This window comes from Centruroides sculpturatus, unplaced genomic scaffold, assembly GCF_000671375.1.
Source record: "Centruroides sculpturatus isolate CEXI.00-Female unplaced genomic scaffold, Cexi_2.0 scaffold1313, whole genome shotgun sequence".
In the NCBI taxonomy this organism is placed as follows: Eukaryota; Metazoa; Arthropoda; class Arachnida; order Scorpiones; family Buthidae; genus Centruroides; species Centruroides sculpturatus.
Genome location: NW_019385584.1, coordinates 151366 through 174194, shown reverse-complemented (window position 1 = coordinate 174194; position 22829 = coordinate 151366). Strand labels below are relative to the sequence as shown.

The window sequence follows — 22829 nt, the reverse complement described above, 5'->3', positions numbered from 1 at the left end:
GGACGTATACCAAACCAGCCTTTCCCACAAGAAGTAATGTAAAAATGACTAATCCGTTCTCATGTAAAAAAAATGGCTGGCTTTAAACACCTTTCTTTCCTGGCTAGTTCCTGCTTGATTTTTCATGAGATCAGCATGTATCTTTTTAGCTTTCTCGCAAATAATTGCTTCGAATACGCTGTCGCCAGCACACTGTTTTTCAGTTATCCAAAGCAAAAGCAATTTCACAACATGATCATGATCTAATGTCTTCGATCTCTGTTTAGAAATTGATTTAACTCTTTTCGCAACGTTAGCGTTAGCAGATTTAATAATGTCTTTATTTTTCACGATTGTCGATATTGTCGTTCTCGGAATACGGTATGCAACAGTTAAAATCTCGAACACGCATGCCACCTTCATATTTCTGAACAATCTCTTTTTTCAGTTCCATTGTGATTCTAGTCATTTTTTTAGTTTTCTGTTGCTTTTCATTTGCCTTTTTGCAATTCATGATTAATAAAATTTTACTTACAAATTAAAATGAGAAGAAATTTAACAAAGTTATAAAACTGCGGCACTGCGAACGTCTAGTCTGGTCTAGTACACCAATAGTGCTACTTGTTCATAGATGGCGCGTATACTTGAATTAAGTCGTATACCGAACAAAATTTGTTTCGTCCAAACAGGACTTATTCCGAATTGGACGTATTCTAAAGCAGACGTATACCGAGGTACCACTGTACTTTTGTTTTGTTCGAAAATTTTGAAATTTTATTATAATTTTTTTACAAATGTTTTTACAAGTTTTTATTTCGCGTTCCTAATTTGGCACCCTCATGATATATGTGCCTGGAGCAGTTTGCTCCAACTGCTTCACAGTAGCTATGCCTCTGGGTCTCTAGCATATGCTGATAAGATGATGGTTAATAGGCCTTTAGATATGTTTTTCCTTTAGGTGGGTGGCAATGTTCCTTCTAATTTTTTTTTGTAGATGAGCGGAACATATATTTCTCTGAGCAAACAAATTTTTGCTGAGCAGATTCTGAGCAAAAATTTTTCTGAGCATATATATACAGTATATAAAATCTTACTTTTTTCTATAAAAATTAAAATTATTAGTTATAGAGATTAAAATTCATTTTAAAACATACTTTTATACAAATTATTATCTCTTGTCAATGATTTAATGTATTTAATTGAAATATACGTAGCAATAATCATGTTGCGGACAGAGTGCGAAATAAGTAAACAATAATTCAAATCGGTGTGCATGCTCACCTACGCGGCAACAATTTGAGCAGTGCGCGGCCGCGCAGCTTAGAGGGAACATTGATTGTAACCATTGTTATACATCTTCTTGGACTATCCAAGAAATTAAAAACTTTATTCAAAGTTAAAATCGTCCGTCATTAAAAACTTTTTCATTTGATTCTATCGTGGGCCGGATATACGGTTATCTTCTGCCTATTTGCGGGTATAAATTATTTGGACACAATTGAGAAAATCCAAGTTTTAATTTATTAAATGTATTTTTAAATTAGAACGGTCGATATCCGGTGTTATAATCCACAAAGAATTTGGAAGTCGTCTTTACGTTGCCGTTATATCACATCACTTGAATTTTTGGCTTTTTCTGTCGAGATATCCCAGGATGACCTACAAGGAAAAGTTTACGATTTTCGACTGGCGGAATTATCTAAACGAAGATACTATATGTGGCTCGCTTCTCTTTAAAAATATTTCTAGACGGTTTGGGTTCTACGCCTTCCGTGCCGGGTTCCCAAATTAGTCGAGAACTGTTCGGCGGATATTGTAGACGTACCGGCCCTACCATTGGGCGAACGGAGCCGCTCTAGGCGCTAAGTCCTAGGGGGCGCCTCAGTGGTAAAGAAAATTGAAGGGTATAAATTAGGGGCAACCAAGGGGAGCGCCATTATAGGATCTCGCTCCATCCTGAAATTCGCCTCGGGCCGGCACTGTCTAGTTAAGCCGCGATCCCCGTCTTTGCCCCGGTCTCCGTCGTCGTATCTTTTACACCAAGCCAATTACCAGGTTAAATCTTTAATTTTACAATTAAAATATAACAAATAACGCTTATTATTTCTTCGTAAATATATTAATAAGCCGTACAGCTTTTTCATATTATTCCTAATTGTTAAAATGGTAACACGTCTTTTAGTATCTCGTGGAGTGCCGACGGATATTTGGCAGTTACGGAAGCATTATAAATTATTTGGAGTCTGCAGATATTATTCGTATGGGAGTTTGTGATTTTTTTTCTATTTCTTTGTTAAAATATGTAAACGGTCGAACAAACTCGTACTTTTTAAGTTCCCCCCTACGAAATAATAACTACCACACTTTACGTTATTTATTTTCGTACAGAGTATTTTTAATATATAAACGATACAGACTCGAATATCCTTTTAAATTATCGACAAAAAATAATTTTCCGAAAATTATATCATAATAATACTTATTAGAGTTTGATTTTCGGAGGGTAATTTCACATTTTAAATTAAAAAATATATTTAAAGTAACGAAACTAGACGATCTGCACGAAAGGGATTCTGCTATTTTTGTTAGTGTTTTTACTTTTATTACTTGTTTACGATTTTAACGCATTTTCAAATACCTAACTGTAGAGTTTGGGGACTCGAAACGCTTATCGTTAATATAACAACTAAAGTCCGTTTGCTTGTCGTCTTCTTTCTCCATTGATGGTGCTACTTCCTAATTCGCTGTATTATTTGTCTTTGTTATTTTTTTTATTTAAAAATGGGCACATCGATTCCTATAACTCCTAGTATTTTTATCCAATCCGACGCGAGTGACGTCATTTACCTTATGTCGAATTTTTTAAATATTTTGGCAAAATGGCGTAATTTTAAATTTAAAAAATGACGCATGGCGTCACTTCTATAATAAATGTTGTAAGTACTTATATATATATATATTTTTTTGTCGGAGCTTCCTAAATAGACCGACGACTTTTACGTTAATTCAACTACTAGAATTTTACTGAAATTAAAAATAAAGTATAAATTTGTAAAAAGAAAGTAATTATTACACGGTTTACTTTAAGGATTTACCCACGTAAATACCGGTTTACCGAATAATCCAGCCGATTATCGATAATTTAATTAGTCCGTTATTGCCGCAGCATCCGAACGATACGTTTCTTCCTCGAATTGCTTTCGAAGATTACGTGTAAGGCGAGGGTAACGACGAACGGATATTCTCCTCTCTACATTTAAAGACATATTTTAGTTCTCTAAATATCAATATATTAGTAAAAAACTGGCGCGGTAGTTACGTCACAAACATGGGGGGAATATGTAGAATCCGGCGGTCTTCGTAGAAAAGCAAATTAGTACGTCGTAGCAAACGAATAACTTCGAAACGTATAATCGGATTTCGTAGTTCTTGCCATTATTATTATATTTGCGAGAAAATTTAGCGATACGAGCAAAGATTTCTTCGTTTCTTACGTAATTACTTTATCGGTACGGCGGATAAGCTAGTCGTTTCGGGGCAACCCGCATTTCTCGTTTTAAACATCGTTTCGATTTAACAAAATATTGAATGGCATTTTTTAAATTTTTATTCTTAAATTTTTACCACGCTTTCGTATCTTAGTGTTCTATACGAAATTAAAAGATAATTTTTTGAATGTAAGTACACGATCAACTTATTAATAATTTCGCGTTCCGTTTTCGTGGCACGATGGGATCTGTAAAACAGATTATGCAAGGGATCCCCGTTTTACCAGCTAAACACAAATACTAATTAACGTTTTATTCTATTTCAAAAAACTGCAAGAACTTTCTACTCGTTCGTAATCACCAGGAATACACTTTGGCAATTTATTTTCGTAAAATACGGGGTTGGGACGTGGCTTAATAAATTTTATTGATTAAATAATTAAGCGATTACACGATATTAAAATATAAAGCGGGGCAGTGAGGCGGCATTTCAGTCGCTATCCAGGTCCATGTCGCCGGGCTTGTGATCAGTGCCCTCGCTGTCGCTGTTCTTGGTTTCCACTTTGACGGGGGAGAGAGAATCTTGTCGCTTCTCGTTTTGGGGAAATTCGGGCGGTTCCGGGGGTCTCCGGACCACTTCTTCGGGAGTGCTGTCGAAGCCCTTTTCCTCCTCGTCGTAGTCCCGCACCACTTTACTCTCCTTATGCGACGTCTCCTCCTTCTTCTTCTTCTTGTTCTCTTTGTCCTTTTCTTCCGATTGTCCCTCTTCCCTCTTCTTCTTGTGTCTGTAAAAATTAATCGACTCTGTTGAAATTAACCCGCCGGAACCATTAAATAAATACGGCGCGTTGCGACCGGCATCTCCGCTCCCGATAAATATAGAAATTCGAAACCAGGTTATATTAATAATGTAGAACTGAAAATTCGCATTTGCTCGCGCCCTCCATCTTCGAATTTTAAAAGGCGGAAAGGGTGACAACTGGACTTCGGAACCTACCAACCGGCAGAGAATTACTTCCCAAGAGCCGCAATTTTAACGGAATCCGGTAGACGAATTTTTCAAATTTCTATATTTATCGGGTCCGGGCTTTCCGAAACCCTACAAGGTATGGNAAGCTTAACCTTTATTTCACCCACCTTTCCTTATAATTTCGCTCAGTTTTTCAATTTTCCCTCGTTAACCGACGCGTTCCCACTTACCGTCGGTAATCCGGCAAGGTGCCGGATTAGCGGGGATCGACCCGTAATAAGAAACGTCGGAAGACGACAAAACAAACCGGAAAACAATAAGTAAAAACGAGAAACGATAAACATTTACACAATCGAGTCGGATACGGAGTATCTTTACGGAAGTTTTTGTGAGGCCGGCAATCCCAAGATAAGAACGAATATTATGACGTTACCGTCGGCCGTTAATCAGATTTATGATCGATTTCCTATCGTAATATTAAATTTCCTTTCAATTTGAATCTACAAGCACAATTTTTGGCTCTACGAGCGCCTACAAAAATACGAGCGGTTTTTCGTTACGAACGTTTGGGTTTACGATTAAAATACTTCAAAACTACTTTTTATACATACTTAAAAGGTACGTTCTATTTTGTTGCAAATGCGTGGACGACTTCGACACTACCAAACGCGAGTTATACGAAGGTTAGAAATTATCGAAATCCACTATAACGTATGAATAAACGAAAACACGGGTACGACTAGGTTCCGTCTGGCACCCTTACCTAAACGTCCGAAACCTATTAGACGGCAGGTAATACTTATATCACCGAAACCGTATATCACCCTATAGTAGCGTGGCTTCAGTAGAAGAAAAAATTGTTCGTAACAGCCGACTGACTGCAAAAACCTAAGTAACCTTTCTTAAAGCGGTTCTTACTTTCGTAACCGTAATCTTGCCTACAACTTTGTATGGCATTCGTTTCCTTAGCAGTTACTTCGCAACAACTTTGCTATTTGTACGGAAAACATAATACGACGTCTGCGAAAAATCCCGAAAACGAACAAAATACAACGTACTGCACATTTTATGTATATAAAAAAATTATTTTGAAGTACAGTAGAGCGTCGTTTATCCGAAAGCATTCCAGTCGACATAATTTAAATTTTCGCTAGTGCTGTGGAGCTTCAACCTTTGGCTATATCTTGGGCTACTCCAATATTTTTTTTGTTAGTGTGTGTGTTTTAGCTGGCAGCACTGGCACTTTTGTGTGATGCTTTTCTGAAGACTGTCCCGGCGTTTCTTTTTGCAGTACAGCGAACACACTGAAACTGGTTTCTAATCGGCCAACACTGCTCGTGACGTTATTTCGCTACACTCTCGCTGCATAAAGAAACGCAGGGTGTGTCGTGTTGAATCGAACGTTTTTGATCAACTTCTAAAGTATATTTTTTTGGTTATATTTTTCAATATATTTATTTTATTTGTACAAAATAAAAAAGTAATTTTTAACGATACAATAGCCACGATTATTATTTTAAAAAGTTTTCGTTAGGCTTAACATCGACGAAAATTCAACGCGAAGCAACACGCAACGAAGAAAAATTTCAACACGGGATAGGTTAATATATATTTTCGTACATAATCGGTTATCCGAACAACACCATTCCCCAATTGATTCGGATAAACGACGCTCTACTATATTTTAATCGTAAATCCAAACGTTCGCAGCGAAAAACCGCTGGTATTTCTGTAGGCGCCCGTAAACCCACCGAATTGTAACAAATACGGCCGGTCCGCGATGCGTATCGTTGTCACAATATATCCGCGTCTATCCACATCCGCAGGATAATTCCCTCTGTAGAGCCAAAAGTCGGTGCTGGTAGATTCGGACGGTAACGCGAGGATAAGAAGCAAATTGACAATTCCTTTCGATTCTTTAAACCGTTAACATCAGCGTCATACATATATACACACACACACACGTTAAATAATAGGTAAAATGGTTCGTACTTGGATTCTCTGCGGGCCGAGCGGGACCTGGACCTGGAGCGTCGTCTGGGAGATCGGGACCACCTCTTGGGAGAACGGGAGGAACGACGATGTCTCTGGTTGGGCGAGCGCGACGAGCGATAGGAGGGAGAGCGAGACTTCTGTCGGGCCGGAGACCTCTTCGAGTAAGAGCGCTTGGGCGAGCGCGACTTGCGCTTCTGGCCGTAGGACGGCGAGTGCGAGCGATGGTGTCTGCCTGGCGATCTGGACGACTTCTGTCGAGACGGCGAGCGCGACGACTTCTTGCGCGAAGGCGAGCGTGACGCCTTGTGCCCGGAGGGAGAGCGCGATGTCTTCCTTCGGGAGGGCGACCGCGTCACCTTCTGGCGCGAGGGCGATCGAGATGACTTGTGGCGCGAGGGAGAACGAGAGGCCTTGTGTCGAGACGGCGAACTCGATCGGGTCGACTTGTGATGGGAGGGAGACCTCGAAGACCTGTACTTCGGCGACTTGGTGGGAGAAACCGAGTATTTGCTGGGAGTCCTAAACGAAACCGTAAACGTACTCGTTAATTTTAATAACAAAAAAATATACTGTACTGTATGTCGAAGAAAATACTACAGTTTACGCCAACGCGAGTCGAATTCGGTAAAAACACGAGAGAGTCGCGTTTAAAAATCTCTAACAATTTTTCTACGTTCGTTTTCTTTTACAGCTTCCGTTTCTGAAAGTCGAATGATTTTCGAACGTTCGGAATCGAATAAACCATCGGCATTCGACTGCCCGTTTAATTTTTTTTTGTGCGCACGCGAAGAAAAAAAAACACTATTCCGGATGCTCGGTTTACGCGCTTATATAATTATTGCATGTAGCTCGAGTTGGAATTATTTATTGGTAAAAAATGAAATCGAACCTCGATCTTTGTCTTTTCTTTCGTTTCTCTTCTTCCTCTTTTTTCGCCGGTTCCGCCTCGTTTACTTCGCTGTAAGACAAAAATAAAAGTAAGCTTTTAAGTAAAAATAAACCCACGGTACTTCATTAGAATATTTTCCTAATAATTTTCCTCCGCCCGGCGAGAAAATTATCGTCTTTAGTAATAAATCTGCGATACAATAGATCAGATATGGCGGCGAATAAATTGTATAACTAGAGGAGGTTGAGAAAATTAAGCTATAGTCCAAGACGAAAAACTGTTAAAATTCGTTTAAAATTATTCTATCGGTAATTTTCTGTCAAGAAAGTCGGTGGAATTAATATATCTAACTTTTAATACAGGTCGTCCCGTAGTCGTTGACGCCGGAAATTGGCTTATTTTCCGATATTTAATAACTAACTATAGTCTGTCTATCGAAAGAATCGACACGGGTATTAACCAATAGGCATCGGCCGTCGATGGCCGGTTATTTCTGGTTTCTTCCTGGTTTGTTAAACGCGTCGCCGCCATTATAAACTAAACTGTATTACGGAAGCTTGGGGTTCTGGTATCGGAATACCGGGAAATTCACTATGGTAGTAGTTAAACGCACGGTTCTTTACAGTTACCCCGCGTTTCTTTAGGCAGCGCTCGAGAAGCGTTTTACAGCGAACACACTGAAAATGGTTTCTAATTGGCCAACACTGTTCATGACGTCATTTCGCTACACTCTCGCGCATAAAGAAACGCGGGGTTAATGAATGCTATAACAATGGAAAAGTCGTTCTGCCATCTAGTGAGAGAAAGTAAAATAAAATTCACACATTGCCAGACGTTTTAAGTGAAGAGTGTGGACGTCATTAGGGTATGTGCCGATTGGTTTAACCGAAGCGACATGGAGAGTGGCGTAGCTCTCGAGATGATTCTTTCCATAGACAGACTATATTAATTAAAGGGTAAATCATCTACTAATGTCTTATTTATTTACAGTAAATACCGAAAGAGAAGTGTTTCTGCGCGGAATAATAAATATTTATGCGTTTCTCTGAAATATTCTCTAATACTAAAAACTGTCGAATGTTTCTGACACACACTGTATTTCGTTATAATTACGCGAATTATAAAAGCCAATAGAATTATAGTTGATGAAATAAAATCGTAATTTTTGTAATATGTCTACAATGCAAATAAAAAGAAAGAAAAACGGTTAATTACAAAAAGGCAATAAAATAAAAATCACAAAAGCGTTTAAATTAAATTTTACCTTTTTTCTGTTTTGACACTTTTACTCTCATTTTGTTTTTTTGTTTCTTCCTCTAATATCCCGGCAATTATTTTTGCTACTTCTAATTCGGTTGTCAAATTATTTTGTTTGATTTCTTCGTTTTGAGGTTCTTCCTTTTTCGCCGTTTCCTTTACTTCCTTTTCTTTTTTCTTATCTTCCTTCGGCGATTTTTCTTTGTCTTTTTCTTTTTCTTTTTTCGAATCCGACTTGGAAGATTTACTGGATTTCTTTTTTGAGGGAGATTTAGAACGAGATCGAGATCTGGTATGCTTCTTAGATGCCCGGTCCCTAGATAAAAATAATTTTTCAATATTATGTAAAGATTATACACACACATTTTAATAAATTTGGATTATATAAATGTATAAATGAATTATGTAAATTTGCTATCTCCAGAAAACACGTGAACACAGTCAATCTTACCACACACAATTATGTAACAAATGTAACTAGTAACGCAATTGTTCGATAACAAAATTATAACGTAATTCTTGATGGCAATCCATATTTACAAAATACACGTATATATATCATTAATATTCAGAAATATATATAAAAAATTCAATAACTCAATTATTAAAGTATTAAAATAGTAAATGTTTTCTATTAATGGGAAATTACTTGTGAAATGTGTGTATTTTAGTAATTCATTATAAGTTGTTTTAAGTATTAAAATGCTCTCTTTCATGAATTTATAAAATAGTTATTGACTGGCATTTCTTTACAGTGTAATCGTCATCGTCGACTTATCTGATTTAAATCAGTGATACTTATCTTACAGCCATCTTAAATGGTTCGTGCCCAGAATTATAATAATTTTTTAAAATTTGAGTTCAATTTTGATATTTTTGCCCTTTATCGTCTTGAGACGTCGGAACATTTCTTTTTACTACGAAATGTCTGTCTTTTTCTTTTATGGCAGGTTTCCCACAGGAAAACCTGCCATAAAAGCTGCCTTTGGGAACAACACTAACTTATAATTGGAAAACATGAAAAACTTTATTCAAAATGAACAAAATGGACGTGTTCTAGCAAATTTGCCAGAATATTTTTCTGCGGGCTTTCTCAAATTTACTGGTTACTTGCCATGCGATATACCTTAAAACGTTCTAGGCGTAATGTATCGTACGTTTGCCGGTTCGTCTTTGATTATCCGACGGCCCATCTGTCAAATCGTTTCATGCGATGTGTTTTGTATTTGAAGTTGGGCCTAGTGTTTTTTATTCAATGCTATACTGAACTAAAAACTGAGCAGTAATGCTGCTGAAAGTTCAGTAAGCCTACGTTATTACCTAGGGACTGACCTATACAGTTGCCAAGTATTATCCATATCTACATTTATAAACCAAGCAAATCAGCTAAATCACTTTTATTTACTCCACTCATATGACAATTGTAATAGGCTATCTGGTTGGGCTGTGTACTTCTATAATATTGTGTTTTTCTGTACCAACTCAGCTTTTCTAAGAAGGAATGTTTTGATAGCATTACTAACAACTGTAACAACAGTTATTATTCACCTAACTGTTACTCTGTCAGATACAAGTTTCTCCATATAACCTTTTTCTTTATTTTGAACAACATTGTTTAGGTCATAGTGGAACTTTTACAAGCCTGTTTTCTCTTGTGCATGTCGCTGCAATGCCTCATTTTGAGAGATCCTATAACAGATTAATTGATATGAATAAATTGTCAATACAACATAAGTGGCAAATATTATCAGCTTTTCTTTTCGGCAGACTAGTAACAGCACCACAACCTGTTTCAGGTAAATTGGCATTATTGCTGCAATATGGTTCAAAATGCAATATGTAATCGAGTACTTATCTTTACGAGCTATGCTTATCAACGTCATCAAATCTATTGTGCAAAGTAAACTATTGAACGTCAGAGAAGATATTGCAATTGAAAAGCCATTTCTTCATTGCTACCATCTAAAACATCTATTTGGCTTCTAGAACTTCTATTGGTGATTCTACAGCCACATCCATTGCAAAACAATTACAGTCATGTGTCTCTAGTAAATCATATACCTTATAGATAATCTGTAAAAATTTCACCACATTGTGAGAAAAACAATATTGGGCACAAGCTGATATGTGAGAAGAGTTAGGCATTAACTTAGGAGTTAGATACAACATATCCCATTGGCAAGAAAATATGACAATCAAAATCAATACTTTATATTTTATGGCATGATAATGCTATCTTTGCAACTATTTTTATGTATACATTATCCTGCAATTGACTGAGATTATATTTGCAAGAATTTGAGCATCCTTTGCTATAAAGATTTATCAAAACTTACTTTTTTACAACCATGTTCACTGTGTTCTTTATCACCATAATGAGACAGGCCAAATTCCACTGCACACGACATGTGTTTATCAAGCTATCAATACAAAACCTTTCTTGGGTCCTCTAGCAAATTTCAAATAATGCAAATGTGTCAGATTTTATTACCCAGATCTTTGCTTTTGTCATCTAGAACATATAAAATTGTGTGACAGAATTTCTTGCCAGTAGAACAATGACTTCCACAAAAACATAAATTGAGGTCCAATAAAATGCCATACAAATAAATATACAAAATACTGTTAAAATATTATACAAAAAATAACTTCCATGAAATTCTAAAGATTGTAATTGGAATGCTATGCTTCCAGTATTTGCAAACAATAAAAAAAAAAAAAAGAAAAATGATTTTCAAATCTGTATATTCTCTTATACCATGTTAATGTTTTTAATAATTTGGAATAAAACATAACCATTCCAGTTACCAAAATTTAATCCAAAAATGTTTTATGTTCTCGAAATAAACCATATTTCTCTAAGACTTTTGCTGTTACTCTATTTTGAAATGGAGTTTATAGGTACTAAAATTGACTGCTGTAATGAATAAAATGTCCAGTCTCATACAGTAATAACTTTTAGCTTATTTTTCCTCCACAAATAATTTTTCTGTTATTACTTGAGAAACATATCAAATTTTAAAATTTTCTAATAAATGCCTTTTATTAAACAACATAAGAATAAATAACACAGGTCAACAAAAAATTTTTTTTTTTGGTGCCTAGGATTTTAGAACTGATTTTAGTTATATTTGGGTTGCTGAATCCAAATATGAAATCAGTTTTTTTCTATCAGCTCTACATTTTTAGTATCAGGTCTGTAAAACTTGTACAGAACATTTACGACAGTGGACTACTGGGAAAAGAAAAAGTCTGAAATATGGCGTAGCGATGGTTTGGATTGAACCCAAAAATCACTTTGATGACTGTTATTTCTGTCTAGTAAATATTAATGGAATCAATCGTAACAACCGTAGCAAGTGGACTTATCCTGATTTAGTCTCTGCAAGACACCCGGTCCCTCACTCACAGGAAGTGCCAGTTCCATCATTTCACCAGCTACCAGAGCTCTGTGAGGACGAGTATCCCTCTGATCCTAATGAAGGTGACTGTGATTACGAGAGAATGTCATCAATTCCTCAATGTTTCAACCAGGATGAGTTAAATGACCTCACCAGAGATCTCAACCTGCCAAAAGAAGCTTCTGAATTATTGGCTTCTGGGTTGAAGGAGAAAAATTTACTGGAGCAAGGAACCAAAATTACCTTTTACCGTACAAGAGAAAAGGATCTGCTACCCTTCTTCTCTCAAGAAGACAATTTTGTGTTTTGTCACGAAATTAGAGGACTCTTGGAAAAAATGGGCCTTCTTGAATATTTTTCAGATGATTGGCGCCTATTTATTGACAGCTCAAAACGAAGTTTGAAATGTGTCCTTCTACACAATGGGAACAAATATGGTTCAATACCAATTGCTCACTCAACGAAAATGAAAGAAGAATATAACACCATAGCTCTGGTCTTGGAGAAGATAAAGTATCGTGAACATCAATGGGTAATTTGTGTAGACTTAAAAATGGTAAACTTTCTCCTTGGACAGCAAATTGGCTACACCAAATATCCTTGCTTCTTGTGCCTCTGGGATAGCAGAGACAAAACACACCACTGGGTTAGAAAAGAGTGGCCTAAGAGAGAAAACATGGACGTTGGAGAAAAAAATGTCATTAACGACCCCTTAGTTGAACGAGAGAAAATCATCTTTCCTCCACTGCACATCAAGCTAGGCCTAATGAAGCAGTTTGTAAAGGCTCTTGATAAGAAGGGATCATGCTTTGCATATATAGGGGAAAAAATGCCTCAGTTAAGTATAGAAAAAATTAAAGCAGGAATATTTGACGGCCCACAAATAAGACAACTCATTAACGATCTTGCCTTCGTAAATTCGATGAATGAAGCTGAGCGAAAAGCCTGGACTTCATTTGTTGCAGTTGTCAGAAATTTTCTAGGCAAACGCAAAGCTGAAAATTATGTTGAACTGGTAAACGAGATGCTTAACAGTTTCAAATTCCTTGGGTGTAATATGAGTATTAAGGTGCACTATTTACACAGTCACTTAGACCGTTTTCCTGAAAATTTAGGAGACACCAGTGAAGAACAAGGTGAAAGATTTCACCAGGATATTAAAACTATGGAGGACCGCTACCAAGGAAGATGGGATATGATGGCATATGATGGCATATGATGGCAGAGTTTAAAAAGGGATTGCTCCAAAATACATTCACGAAAGTCACGGAAAAAAGCTTCCTCAATATATAACTGTTTAGTTTTATTGGTGATTTTTTTCCTCTATCTTTGTATAGAATAATATTTGCATAATATAATAATAAAAATTCCGTGTTTAGTTTTTTACTTGATCCATGGATTTAACTTAAGATATTGAAACAGATATTTCACTAAAATGCTATATCTTAAAAATTAGAGCTCCTAGGCAAAAACTAATGCCATATTTGAATTCAGGACATCAAAATCATATGAAATCAGCTCAAAATACCTGGGCACCAAAACCACTGTTGATCTGTGTAATCTTTAATCATAATTATCTGTATATGCTGGGAAATAAAACTGAGTATTATTGAAACTAATTTTGAACTTACTTGCTTTTGCTACGACTTCTATGATGTCGAGTATGTGGACTACGAGACCGTTTCGAATGTCGGTCCCTATAAAAATTACAAATATAAGAAATTTTAATTATTTGAAAATATTCATAAATATTATCTACCTAAATTCATGTAGATTTAATTAAATAAAAAAAAATTAAAAATTAATGTAATACTTCTCTCTAAGTGTTATGAAGATTTTATTTATGTACAAAAAAGATTTATTATAACAGTTTAAACTTTGAAATTTTCAAACAGTAAAAAACAAACTTTCCATTACTCTTATTTATATAATTCAATGATTCTCAACCTTTTTTTGTCATGGTACACTTTTAATAATTTAAAAATTTGGTGGCACACACAGTTACTTCAGTAAGTACTGCAGGACAACTGATGACATCATAACAGTGATTTTTAAACATGGTTGGTTATTTAGGTCACACTTTCTAAATGCCTTGGTAACTACCAGCAGTTACCAGTAACACCGATTACAATTTCCAAACGTGTCCTAAAAAAGTAGAACCAATTGAACTACTTATCTGATGTTGCTTATGTATGGGTATTCACAGTTGTGGCACACTTCAAAAATCTTGTGGCACTGTGGTTGAGAATCACTATTCATAATCATTAAAATAACTAAAGCTTTATGCCTTGGTAAGAAAATTAACTTCATTGAAAAAAGTTGAAAGCAATTCCAGAAGAAAAATAAAATGTTTATTACAGGAGCATCTTTCAAATCATATCAATATTTTGTAAAATAAAAAAAAATCATAAAAAAATTGTATTTTTATGGAAATATTTTTCCCTAAGAGTATCAAGCTGTAGAGCAATATGAAACAAAGATCTGCAACTATGATGATTTGTGTCATTATAATCATAAAAAATAAGCAGAAACATTGTAAGTTAACGAATAAGAATACCTTAAGGTTTTATCTATCTTTTTTTTAAACTCTCAGTTGGTTATTTTAATTACATTTATAATGATTTAATAATAGAGGAAAAAATTAAATTTTTACCACAGCCAGTTCTGCAGATTAGTGCAAAAACTTCTATAGATGTTAGCACAAAACACAACAGTATAATAAAAAAAGTGTACAGTACATATTGAAGGCTAAATACAAAAAAAAATATTTGAAGTCTTCTGAATGTCAATTTGTAATCATTGGAAATCTAGTAATGTTAACTTTTCTTTATAGACTCACTTTGCCTATACTTATACAAACTGTTTAAAATTGCCTGTGATGTCTTTGTAAAATAAAGATTAAAAAATCCAGAATTCAAATATCTGACATCATGGGAACTTTTAACAATTTGCATAAGTATAGGTGAGGAAAAGTCTATAAAGAAAGGTTGACTCCACTAGCATTAACTCTTTAGATCAAGGGTCGCCAAAGTGGTTGATATGGACCCCCAGGGGTCGATGCAACTAGGGGGTCGATGCGGCTAAGAGGTCACAACCTTTTTTTTTTTCCTTAGACAGAGACCACAACCCACAACGTTTTTTTTTTCGCTCATACATATACACTTGTAATAAAACTTTACGGTGGGGGTCAATGTGAGGCTTTGGAAAGTGATTGGGGGTCNTGTACGTAAAACATAATACGACGTCTGCGAAAAATCCCGAAAACGAACAAAATACAACGTACTGTACATTTTATGTATATAAAAAAATTATTTTGAAGTACAGTAGAGCGTCGTTTATCCGAAAGCATTCCAGTCGACATAATTTAAATTTTCGCTATTGCTGTGACGCTTCAATCTTTGGCTATATCTTGGGCTACTCCAATATTTTTTTTGTTGGTGTGTGTTTTAGCTGGCAGCACTGGCACTTTTGTGTGATGTTTTTCTGAAGACTGTCCCGGCGTTTCTTTATGCAGCGCACTAGAAGCGCTTTACAGCGAACACACTGAAACTGGTTTCTAATTGGCCAACACTGCTCGTGACATTATTTCGCTACACTCTCGCTGCCTAAAGAAACGCAGTGTGTGTCGTGTTCAATCGAACGGTTTTGATCAACTTCTAAAGTATATTTTTTTGGTTATATTTTTCAATATATTTATTTTATTTGTACAAAATAAAAAAGTAATTTTTAACGATACAATAGCCACGATTATTATTTTAAAAAGTTTTCGTTAGGCTTAACATCGACGAAAATTCAACGCGAAGCAACACGCAACGAAGAAAAATTTCAACACGGGATAGGTTAATATATATTTTCGTACATAATCGGTTATCCGAACAACCCCATTCCCCAATTGATTCTGATAAACGACGCTCTACTGTATTTTAATCGTAAATCCAAACGTTCGCAGCGAAAAACCGCTGGTATTTCTGTAGGCGCCCGTAAACCCACCGAATTGTAACAAATACGGCCGGTCCGCGATGCGTATCGTTGTCACAATATATCCGCGTCTATCCACATCCGCAGGATAATTCCCTCTGTAGAGCCAAAAGTCGGTGCTGGTAGATTCGGACGGTAACGCGAGGATAAGAAGCAAATTGACAATTCCTTTCGATTCTTTAAACCGTTAACATCAGCGTCATACATATATACACACACACACACGTTAAATAATAGGTAAAATGGTTCGTACTTGGATTCTCTGCGGGCCGAGCGGGACCTGGACCTGGAGCGTCGTCTGGGAGATCGGGACCACCTCTTGGGAGAACGGGAGGAACGACGATGTCTCTGGTTGGGCGAGCGCGACGAGCGATAGGAGGGAGAGCGAGACTTCTGTCGGGCCGGAGACCTCTTCGAGTAAGAGCGCTTGGGCGAGCGCGACTTGCGCTTCTGGCCGTAGGACGGCGAGTGCGAGCGATGGTGTCTGCCTGGCGATCTGGACGACTTCTGTCGAGACGGCGAGCGTGACGACTTCTTGCGCGAAGGCGAGCGTGACGCCTTGTGCCCGGAGGGAGAGCGCGATGTCTTCCTTCGGGAGGGCGACCGCGTCACCTTCTGGCGCGAGGGCGATCGAGATGACTTGTGGCGCGAGGGAGAACGAGAGGCCTTGTGTCGAGACGGCGAACTCGATCGGGTCGACTTGTGATGGGAGGGAGACCTCGAAGACCTGTACTTCGGCGACTTGGTGGGAGAAACCGAGTATTTGCTGGGAGTCCTAAACGAAACCGTAAACGTACTCGTTAATTTTAATAACAAAAAAATATACTGTACTGTATGTCGAAGAAAATACTACAGTTTACGCCAACGCGAGTCGAATTCGGTAAAAACACGAGAGAGTCGCGTTTAAAAATCTCTAACAATTTTTCTACGTTCGTTTTCTTTTACAGCTTCCGTTTCTGAAAGTCGAATGATTTTCGAACGTTCGGAATCGAATAAACCATCGGCATTCGACTGCCCGTTTAATTTTTTTTTGTGCGCACGCGAAGAAAAAAAAACACTATTCCGGATGCTCGGTTTACGCGCTTATATAATTATTGCATGTAGCTCGAGTTGGAATTATTTATTGGTAAAAAATGAAATCGAACCTCGATCTTTGTCTTTTCTTTCGTTTCTCTTCTTCCTCTTTTTTCGCCGGTTCCGCCTCGTTTACTTCGCTGTAAGACAAAAATAAAAGTAAGCTTTTAAGTAAAAATAAACCCACGGTACTTCATTAGAATATTTTCCTAATAATTTTCCTCCGCCCGGCGAGAAAATTATCGTCTTTAGTAATAAATCTGCGATACAATAGATCAGATATGGCGGCGAATAAATTGTATAACTAGAGGAGGTTGAGAAAATTAAGCTATAGTCCAAGACGAAAAACTGTTAAAATTCGTTTAAAATTATTCTATCGGTAATTTTCTGTCAAGAAAGTCGGTGGAATTAATATATCTAACTTTTAATACAGGTCGTCCCGTAGTCGTTGACGCCGGAAATTGGCTTATTTTCCGATATTTAATAACTAACTATAGTTTGTCTATCGAAAGAATCGACACGGGTATTAACCAATAGGCATCGGCAGTCGATGGCCGGTTATTTCTGGTTTCTTCCTGGTTTGTTAAACGCGTCGCCGCCATTATAAACTAAACTGTATTACGGAAGCTTGGGGTTCTGGTATCGGAATACCGGGAAATTCACTATGGTAGTAGTTAAACGCACGGTTCTTTACAGTTACCCCGCGTTTCTTTAGGCAGCGCTCGAGAAGCGTTTTACAGCGAACACACTGAAAATGGTTTCTAATTGGCCAACACTGTTCATGACGTCATTTCGCTACACTCTCGCGCATAAAGAAACGCGGGGTTAATGAATGCTATAACAATGGAAAAGTCGTTCTGCCATCTAGTGAGAGAAAGTAAAATAAAATTCACACATTGCCAGACGTTTTAAGTGAAGAGTGTGGACGTCATTAGGGTATGTGCCGATTGGTTTAACCGAAGCGACATGGAGAGTGGCGTAGCTCTCGAGATGATTCTTTCCATAGACAGACTATATTAATTAAAGGGTAAATCATCTACTAATGTCTTATTTATTTACAGTAAATACCGAAAGAGAAGTGTTTCTGCGCGGAATAATAAATATTTATGCGTTTCTCTGAAATATTCTCTAATACTAAAAACTGTCGAATGTTTCTGACACACACTGTATTTCGTTATAATTACGCGAATTATAAAAGCCAATAGAATTATAGATGATGAAATAAAATCGTAATTTTTGTAATATGTCTACAATGCAAATAAAAAGAAAGAAAAACGGTTAATTACAAAAAGGCAATAAAATAAAAATCACAAAAGCGTTTAAATTAAATTTTACCTTTTTTCTGTTTTGACACTTTTACTCTCATTTTGTTTTTTTGTTTCTTCCTCTAATATCCCGGCAATTATTTTTGCTACTTCTAATTCGGTTGTCAAATTATTTTGTTTGATTTCTTCGTTTTGAGGTTCTTCCTTTTTCGCCGTTTCCTTTACTTCCTTTTCTTTTTTCTTATCTTCCTTCGGCGATTTTTCTTTGTCTTTTTCTTTTTCTTTTTTCGAATCCGACTTGGAAGATTTACTGGATTTCTTTTTTGAGGGAGATTTAGAACGAGATCGAGATCTGGTATGCTTCTTAGATGCCCGGTCCCTAGATAAAAATAATTTTTCAATATTATGTAAAGATTATACACACACATTTTAATAAATTTGGATTATATAAATGTATAAATGAATTATGTAAATTTGCTATCTCCAGAAAACACGTGAACACAGTCAATCTTACCACACAAATTATGTAACAAATGTAACTAGTAACGCAATTGTTCGATAACAAAATTATAACGTAATTCTTGATGGCAATCCATATTTACAAAATACACGTATATATATCATTAATATTCAGAAATATATATAAAAAATTCAATAACTCAATTATTAAAGTATTAAAATAGTAAATGTTTTCTATTAATGGGAAATTACTTGTGAAATGTGTGTATTACTAATTTAGTAATTCATTATAAGTTGTTTTAAGTATTAAAATGCTCTCTTTCATGAATTTATAAAATAGTTATTGACTGGCATTTCTTTACAGTGTAATCGTCATCGTCGACTTATCTGATTTAAATCAGTGATACTTATCTTACAGCCATCTTAAATGGTTCGTGCCCAGAATTATAATAATTTTTTAAAATTTGAGTTCAATTTTGATATTTTTGCCCTTTATCGTCTTGAGACGTCGGAACATTTCTTTTTACTACGAAATGTCTGTCTTTTTCTTTTATGGCAGGTTTCCCACAGGAAAACCTGCCATAAAAGCTGCCTTTGGGAACAACACTAACTTATAATTGGAAAACATGAAAAACTTTATTCAAAATGAACAAAATGGACGTGTTCTAGCAAATTTGCCAGAATATTTTTCTGCGGGCTTTCTCAAATTTACTGGTTACTTGCCATGAGATATACCTTAAAACGTTCTAGGCGTAATGTATCGTACGTTTGCCGGTTCGTCTTTGATTATCCGACGGTCCATCTGTCAAATCGTTTCATGCGATGTGTTTTGTATTTGAAGTTGGGCCTAGTGTTTTTTATTCAATGCTATACTGAACTAAAAACTGAGCAGTAATGCTGCTGAAAGTTCAGTAAGCCTACGTTATTACCTAGGGACTGACCTATACAGTTGCCAAGTATTATCCATATCTACATTTATAAACCAAGCAAATCAGCTAAATCACTTTTATTTACTCCACTCATATGACAATTGTAATAGGCTATCTGGTTGGGCTGTGTACTTCTATAATATTGTGTTTTTCTGTACCAACTCAGCTTTTCTAAGAAGGAATGTTTTGATAGCATTACTAACAACTGTAACAACAGTTATTATTCACCTAACTGTTACTCTGTCAGATACAAGTTTCTCCATATAACCTTTTTCTTTATTTTGAACAACATTGTTTAGGTCATAGTGGAACTTTTACAAGCCTGTTTTCTCTTGTGCATGTCGCTGCAATGCCTCATTTTGAGAGATCCTATAACAGATTAATTGATATGAATAAATTGTCAATACAACATAAGTGGCAAATATTATCAGCTTTTCTTTTCGGCAGACTAGTAACAGCACCACAACCTGTTTCAGGTAAATTGGCATTATTGCTGCAATATGGTTCAAAATGCAATATGTAATCGAGTACTTATCTTTACGAGCTATGCTTATCAACGTCATCAAATCTATTGTGCAAAGTAAACTATTGAACGTCAGAGAAGATATTGCAATTGAAAAGCCATTTCTTCATTGCTACCATCTAAAACATCTATTTGGCTTCTAGAACTTCTATTGGTGATTCTACAGCCACATCCATTGCAAAACAATTACAGTCATGTGTCTCTAGTAAATCATATACCTTATAGATAATCTGTAAAAATTTCACCACATTGTGAGAAAAACAATATTGGGCACAAGCTGATATGTGAGAAGAGTTAGGCATTAACTTAGGAGTTAGATACAACATATCCCATTGGCAAGAAAATATGACAATCAAAATCAATACTTTATATTTTATGGCATGATAATGCTATCTTTGCAACTATTTTTATGTATACATTATCCTGCAATTGACTGAGATTATATTTGCAAGAATTTGAGCATCCTTTGCTATAAAGATTTATCAAAACTTACTTTTTTACAACCATGTTCACTGTGTTCTTTATCACCATAATGAGACAGGCCAAATTCCACTGCACACGACATGTGTTTATCAAGCTATCAATACAAAACCTTTCTTGGGTCCTCTAGCAAATTTCAAATAATGCAAATGTGTCAGATTTTATTACCCAGATCTTTGCTTTTGTCATCTAGAACATATAAAGTTGTGTGACAGAATTTCTTGCCAGTAGAACAATGACTTCCACAAAAACATAAATTGAGGTCCAATAAAATGCCATACAAATAAATATACAAAATACTGTTAAAATATTATACAAAAAATAACTTCCATGAAATTCTAAAGATTGTAATTGGAATGCTATGCTTCCAGTATTTGCAAACAATAAAAAAAAAAAAAAGAAAAATGATTTTCAAATCTGTATATTCTCTTATACCATGTTAATGTTTTTAATAATTTGGAATAAAACATAACCATTCCAGTTACCAAAATTTAATCCAAAAATGTTTTATGTTCTCGAAATAAACCATATTTCTCTAAGACTTTTGCTGTTACTCTATTTTGAAATGGAGTTTATAGGTACTAAAATTGACTGCTGTAATGAATAAAATGTCCAGTCTCATACAGTAATAACTTTTAGCTTATTTTTCCTCCACAAATAATTTTTCTGTTATTACTTGAGAAACATATCAAATTTTAAAATTTTCTAATAAATGCCTTTTATTAAACAACATAAGAATAAATAACACAGGTCAACAAAAAATTTTTTTTTTTGGTGCCTAGGATTTTAGAACTGATTTTAGTTATATTTGGGTTGCTGAATCCAAATATGAAATCAGTTTTTTTCTATCAGCTCTACATTTTTAGTATCAGGTCTGTAAAACTTGTACAGAACATTTACGACAGTGGACTACTGGGAAAAGAAAAAGTCTGAAATATGGCGTAGCGATGGTTTGGATTGAACCCAAAAATCACTTTGATGACTGTTATTTCTGTCTAGTAAATATTAATGGAATCAATCGTAACAACCGTAGCAAGTGGACTTATCCTGATTTAGTCTCTGCAAGACACCCGGTCCCTCACTCACAGGAAGTGCCAGTTCCATCATTTCACCAGCTACCAGAGCTCTGTGAGGACGAGTATCCCTCTGATCCTAATGAAGGTGACTGTGATTACGAGAGAATGTCATCAATTCCTCAATGTTTCAACCAGGATGAGTTAAATGACCTCACCAGAGATCTCAACCTGCCAAAAGAAGCTTCTGAATTATTGGCTTCTGGGTTGAAGGAGAAAAATTTACTGGAGCAAGGAACCAAAATTACCTTTTACCGTACAAGAGAAAAGGATCTGCTACCCTTCTTCTCTCAAGAAGACAATTTTGTGTTTTGTCACGAAATTAGAGGACTCTTGGAAAAAATGGGCCTTCTTGAATATTTTTCAGATGATTGGCGCCTATTTATTGACAGCTCAAAACGAAGTTTGAAATGTGTCCTTCTACACAATGGGAACAAATATGGTTCAATACCAATTGCTCACTCAACGAAAATGAAAGAAGAATATAACACCATAGCTCTGGTCTTGGAGAAGATAAAGTATCGTGAACATCAATGGGTAATTTGTGTAGACTTAAAAATGGTAAACTTTCTCCTTGGACAGCAAATTGGCTACACCAAATATCCTTGCTTCTTGTGCCTCTGGGATAGCAGAGACAAAACACACCACTGGGTTAGAAAAGAGTGGCCTAAGAGAGAAAACATGGACGTTGGAGAAAAAAATGTCATTAACGACCCCTTAGTTGAACGAGAGAAAATCATCTTTCCTCCACTGCACATCAAGCTAGGCCTAATGAAGCAGTTTGTAAAGGCTCTTGATAAGAAGGGATCATGCTTTGCATATATAGGGGAAAAAATGCCTCAGTTAAGTATAGAAAAAATTAAAGCAGGAATATTTGACGGCCCACAAATAAGACAACTCATTAACGATCTTGCCTTCGTAAATTCGATGAATGAAGCTGAGCGAAAAGCCTGGACTTCATTTGTTGCAGTTGTCAGAAATTTTCTAGGCAAACGCAAAGCTGAAAATTATGTTGAACTGGTAAACGAGATGCTTAACAGTTTCAAATTCCTTGGGTGTAATATGAGTA

At 36.0% G+C, this 22829-nt stretch overlaps 1 protein-coding gene across 1 annotated transcript in view; it reads right to left on the bottom strand.

Moving 5' to 3' along the window:
• Nucleotides 1-3568: 3568 nt before the first annotated feature.
• The window catches only part of LOC111640327 (serine/arginine repetitive matrix protein 1-like), a 123334-nt gene continuing 104073 nt past the window's right edge, over nt 3569-22829 (bottom strand). Inside the window, exons 11-18 of the mRNA XM_023386341.1 lie at nt 18367-18675; nt 17103-17171; nt 16013-16732; nt 13611-13676; nt 8586-8894; nt 7322-7390; nt 6430-6951; nt 3569-4252 (exon numbers count right to left, since the gene is read on the bottom strand). Of these exons, the coding sequence (XP_023242109.1) occupies nt 3958-4252; nt 6430-6951; nt 7322-7390; nt 8586-8894; nt 13611-13676; nt 16013-16732; nt 17103-17171; nt 18367-18675 (2359 nt within the window). The 3' untranslated portion in view covers nt 3569-3957. The remainder of the gene's footprint in view (nt 4253-6429; nt 6952-7321; nt 7391-8585; nt 8895-13610; nt 13677-16012; nt 16733-17102; nt 17172-18366; nt 18676-22829) is intronic.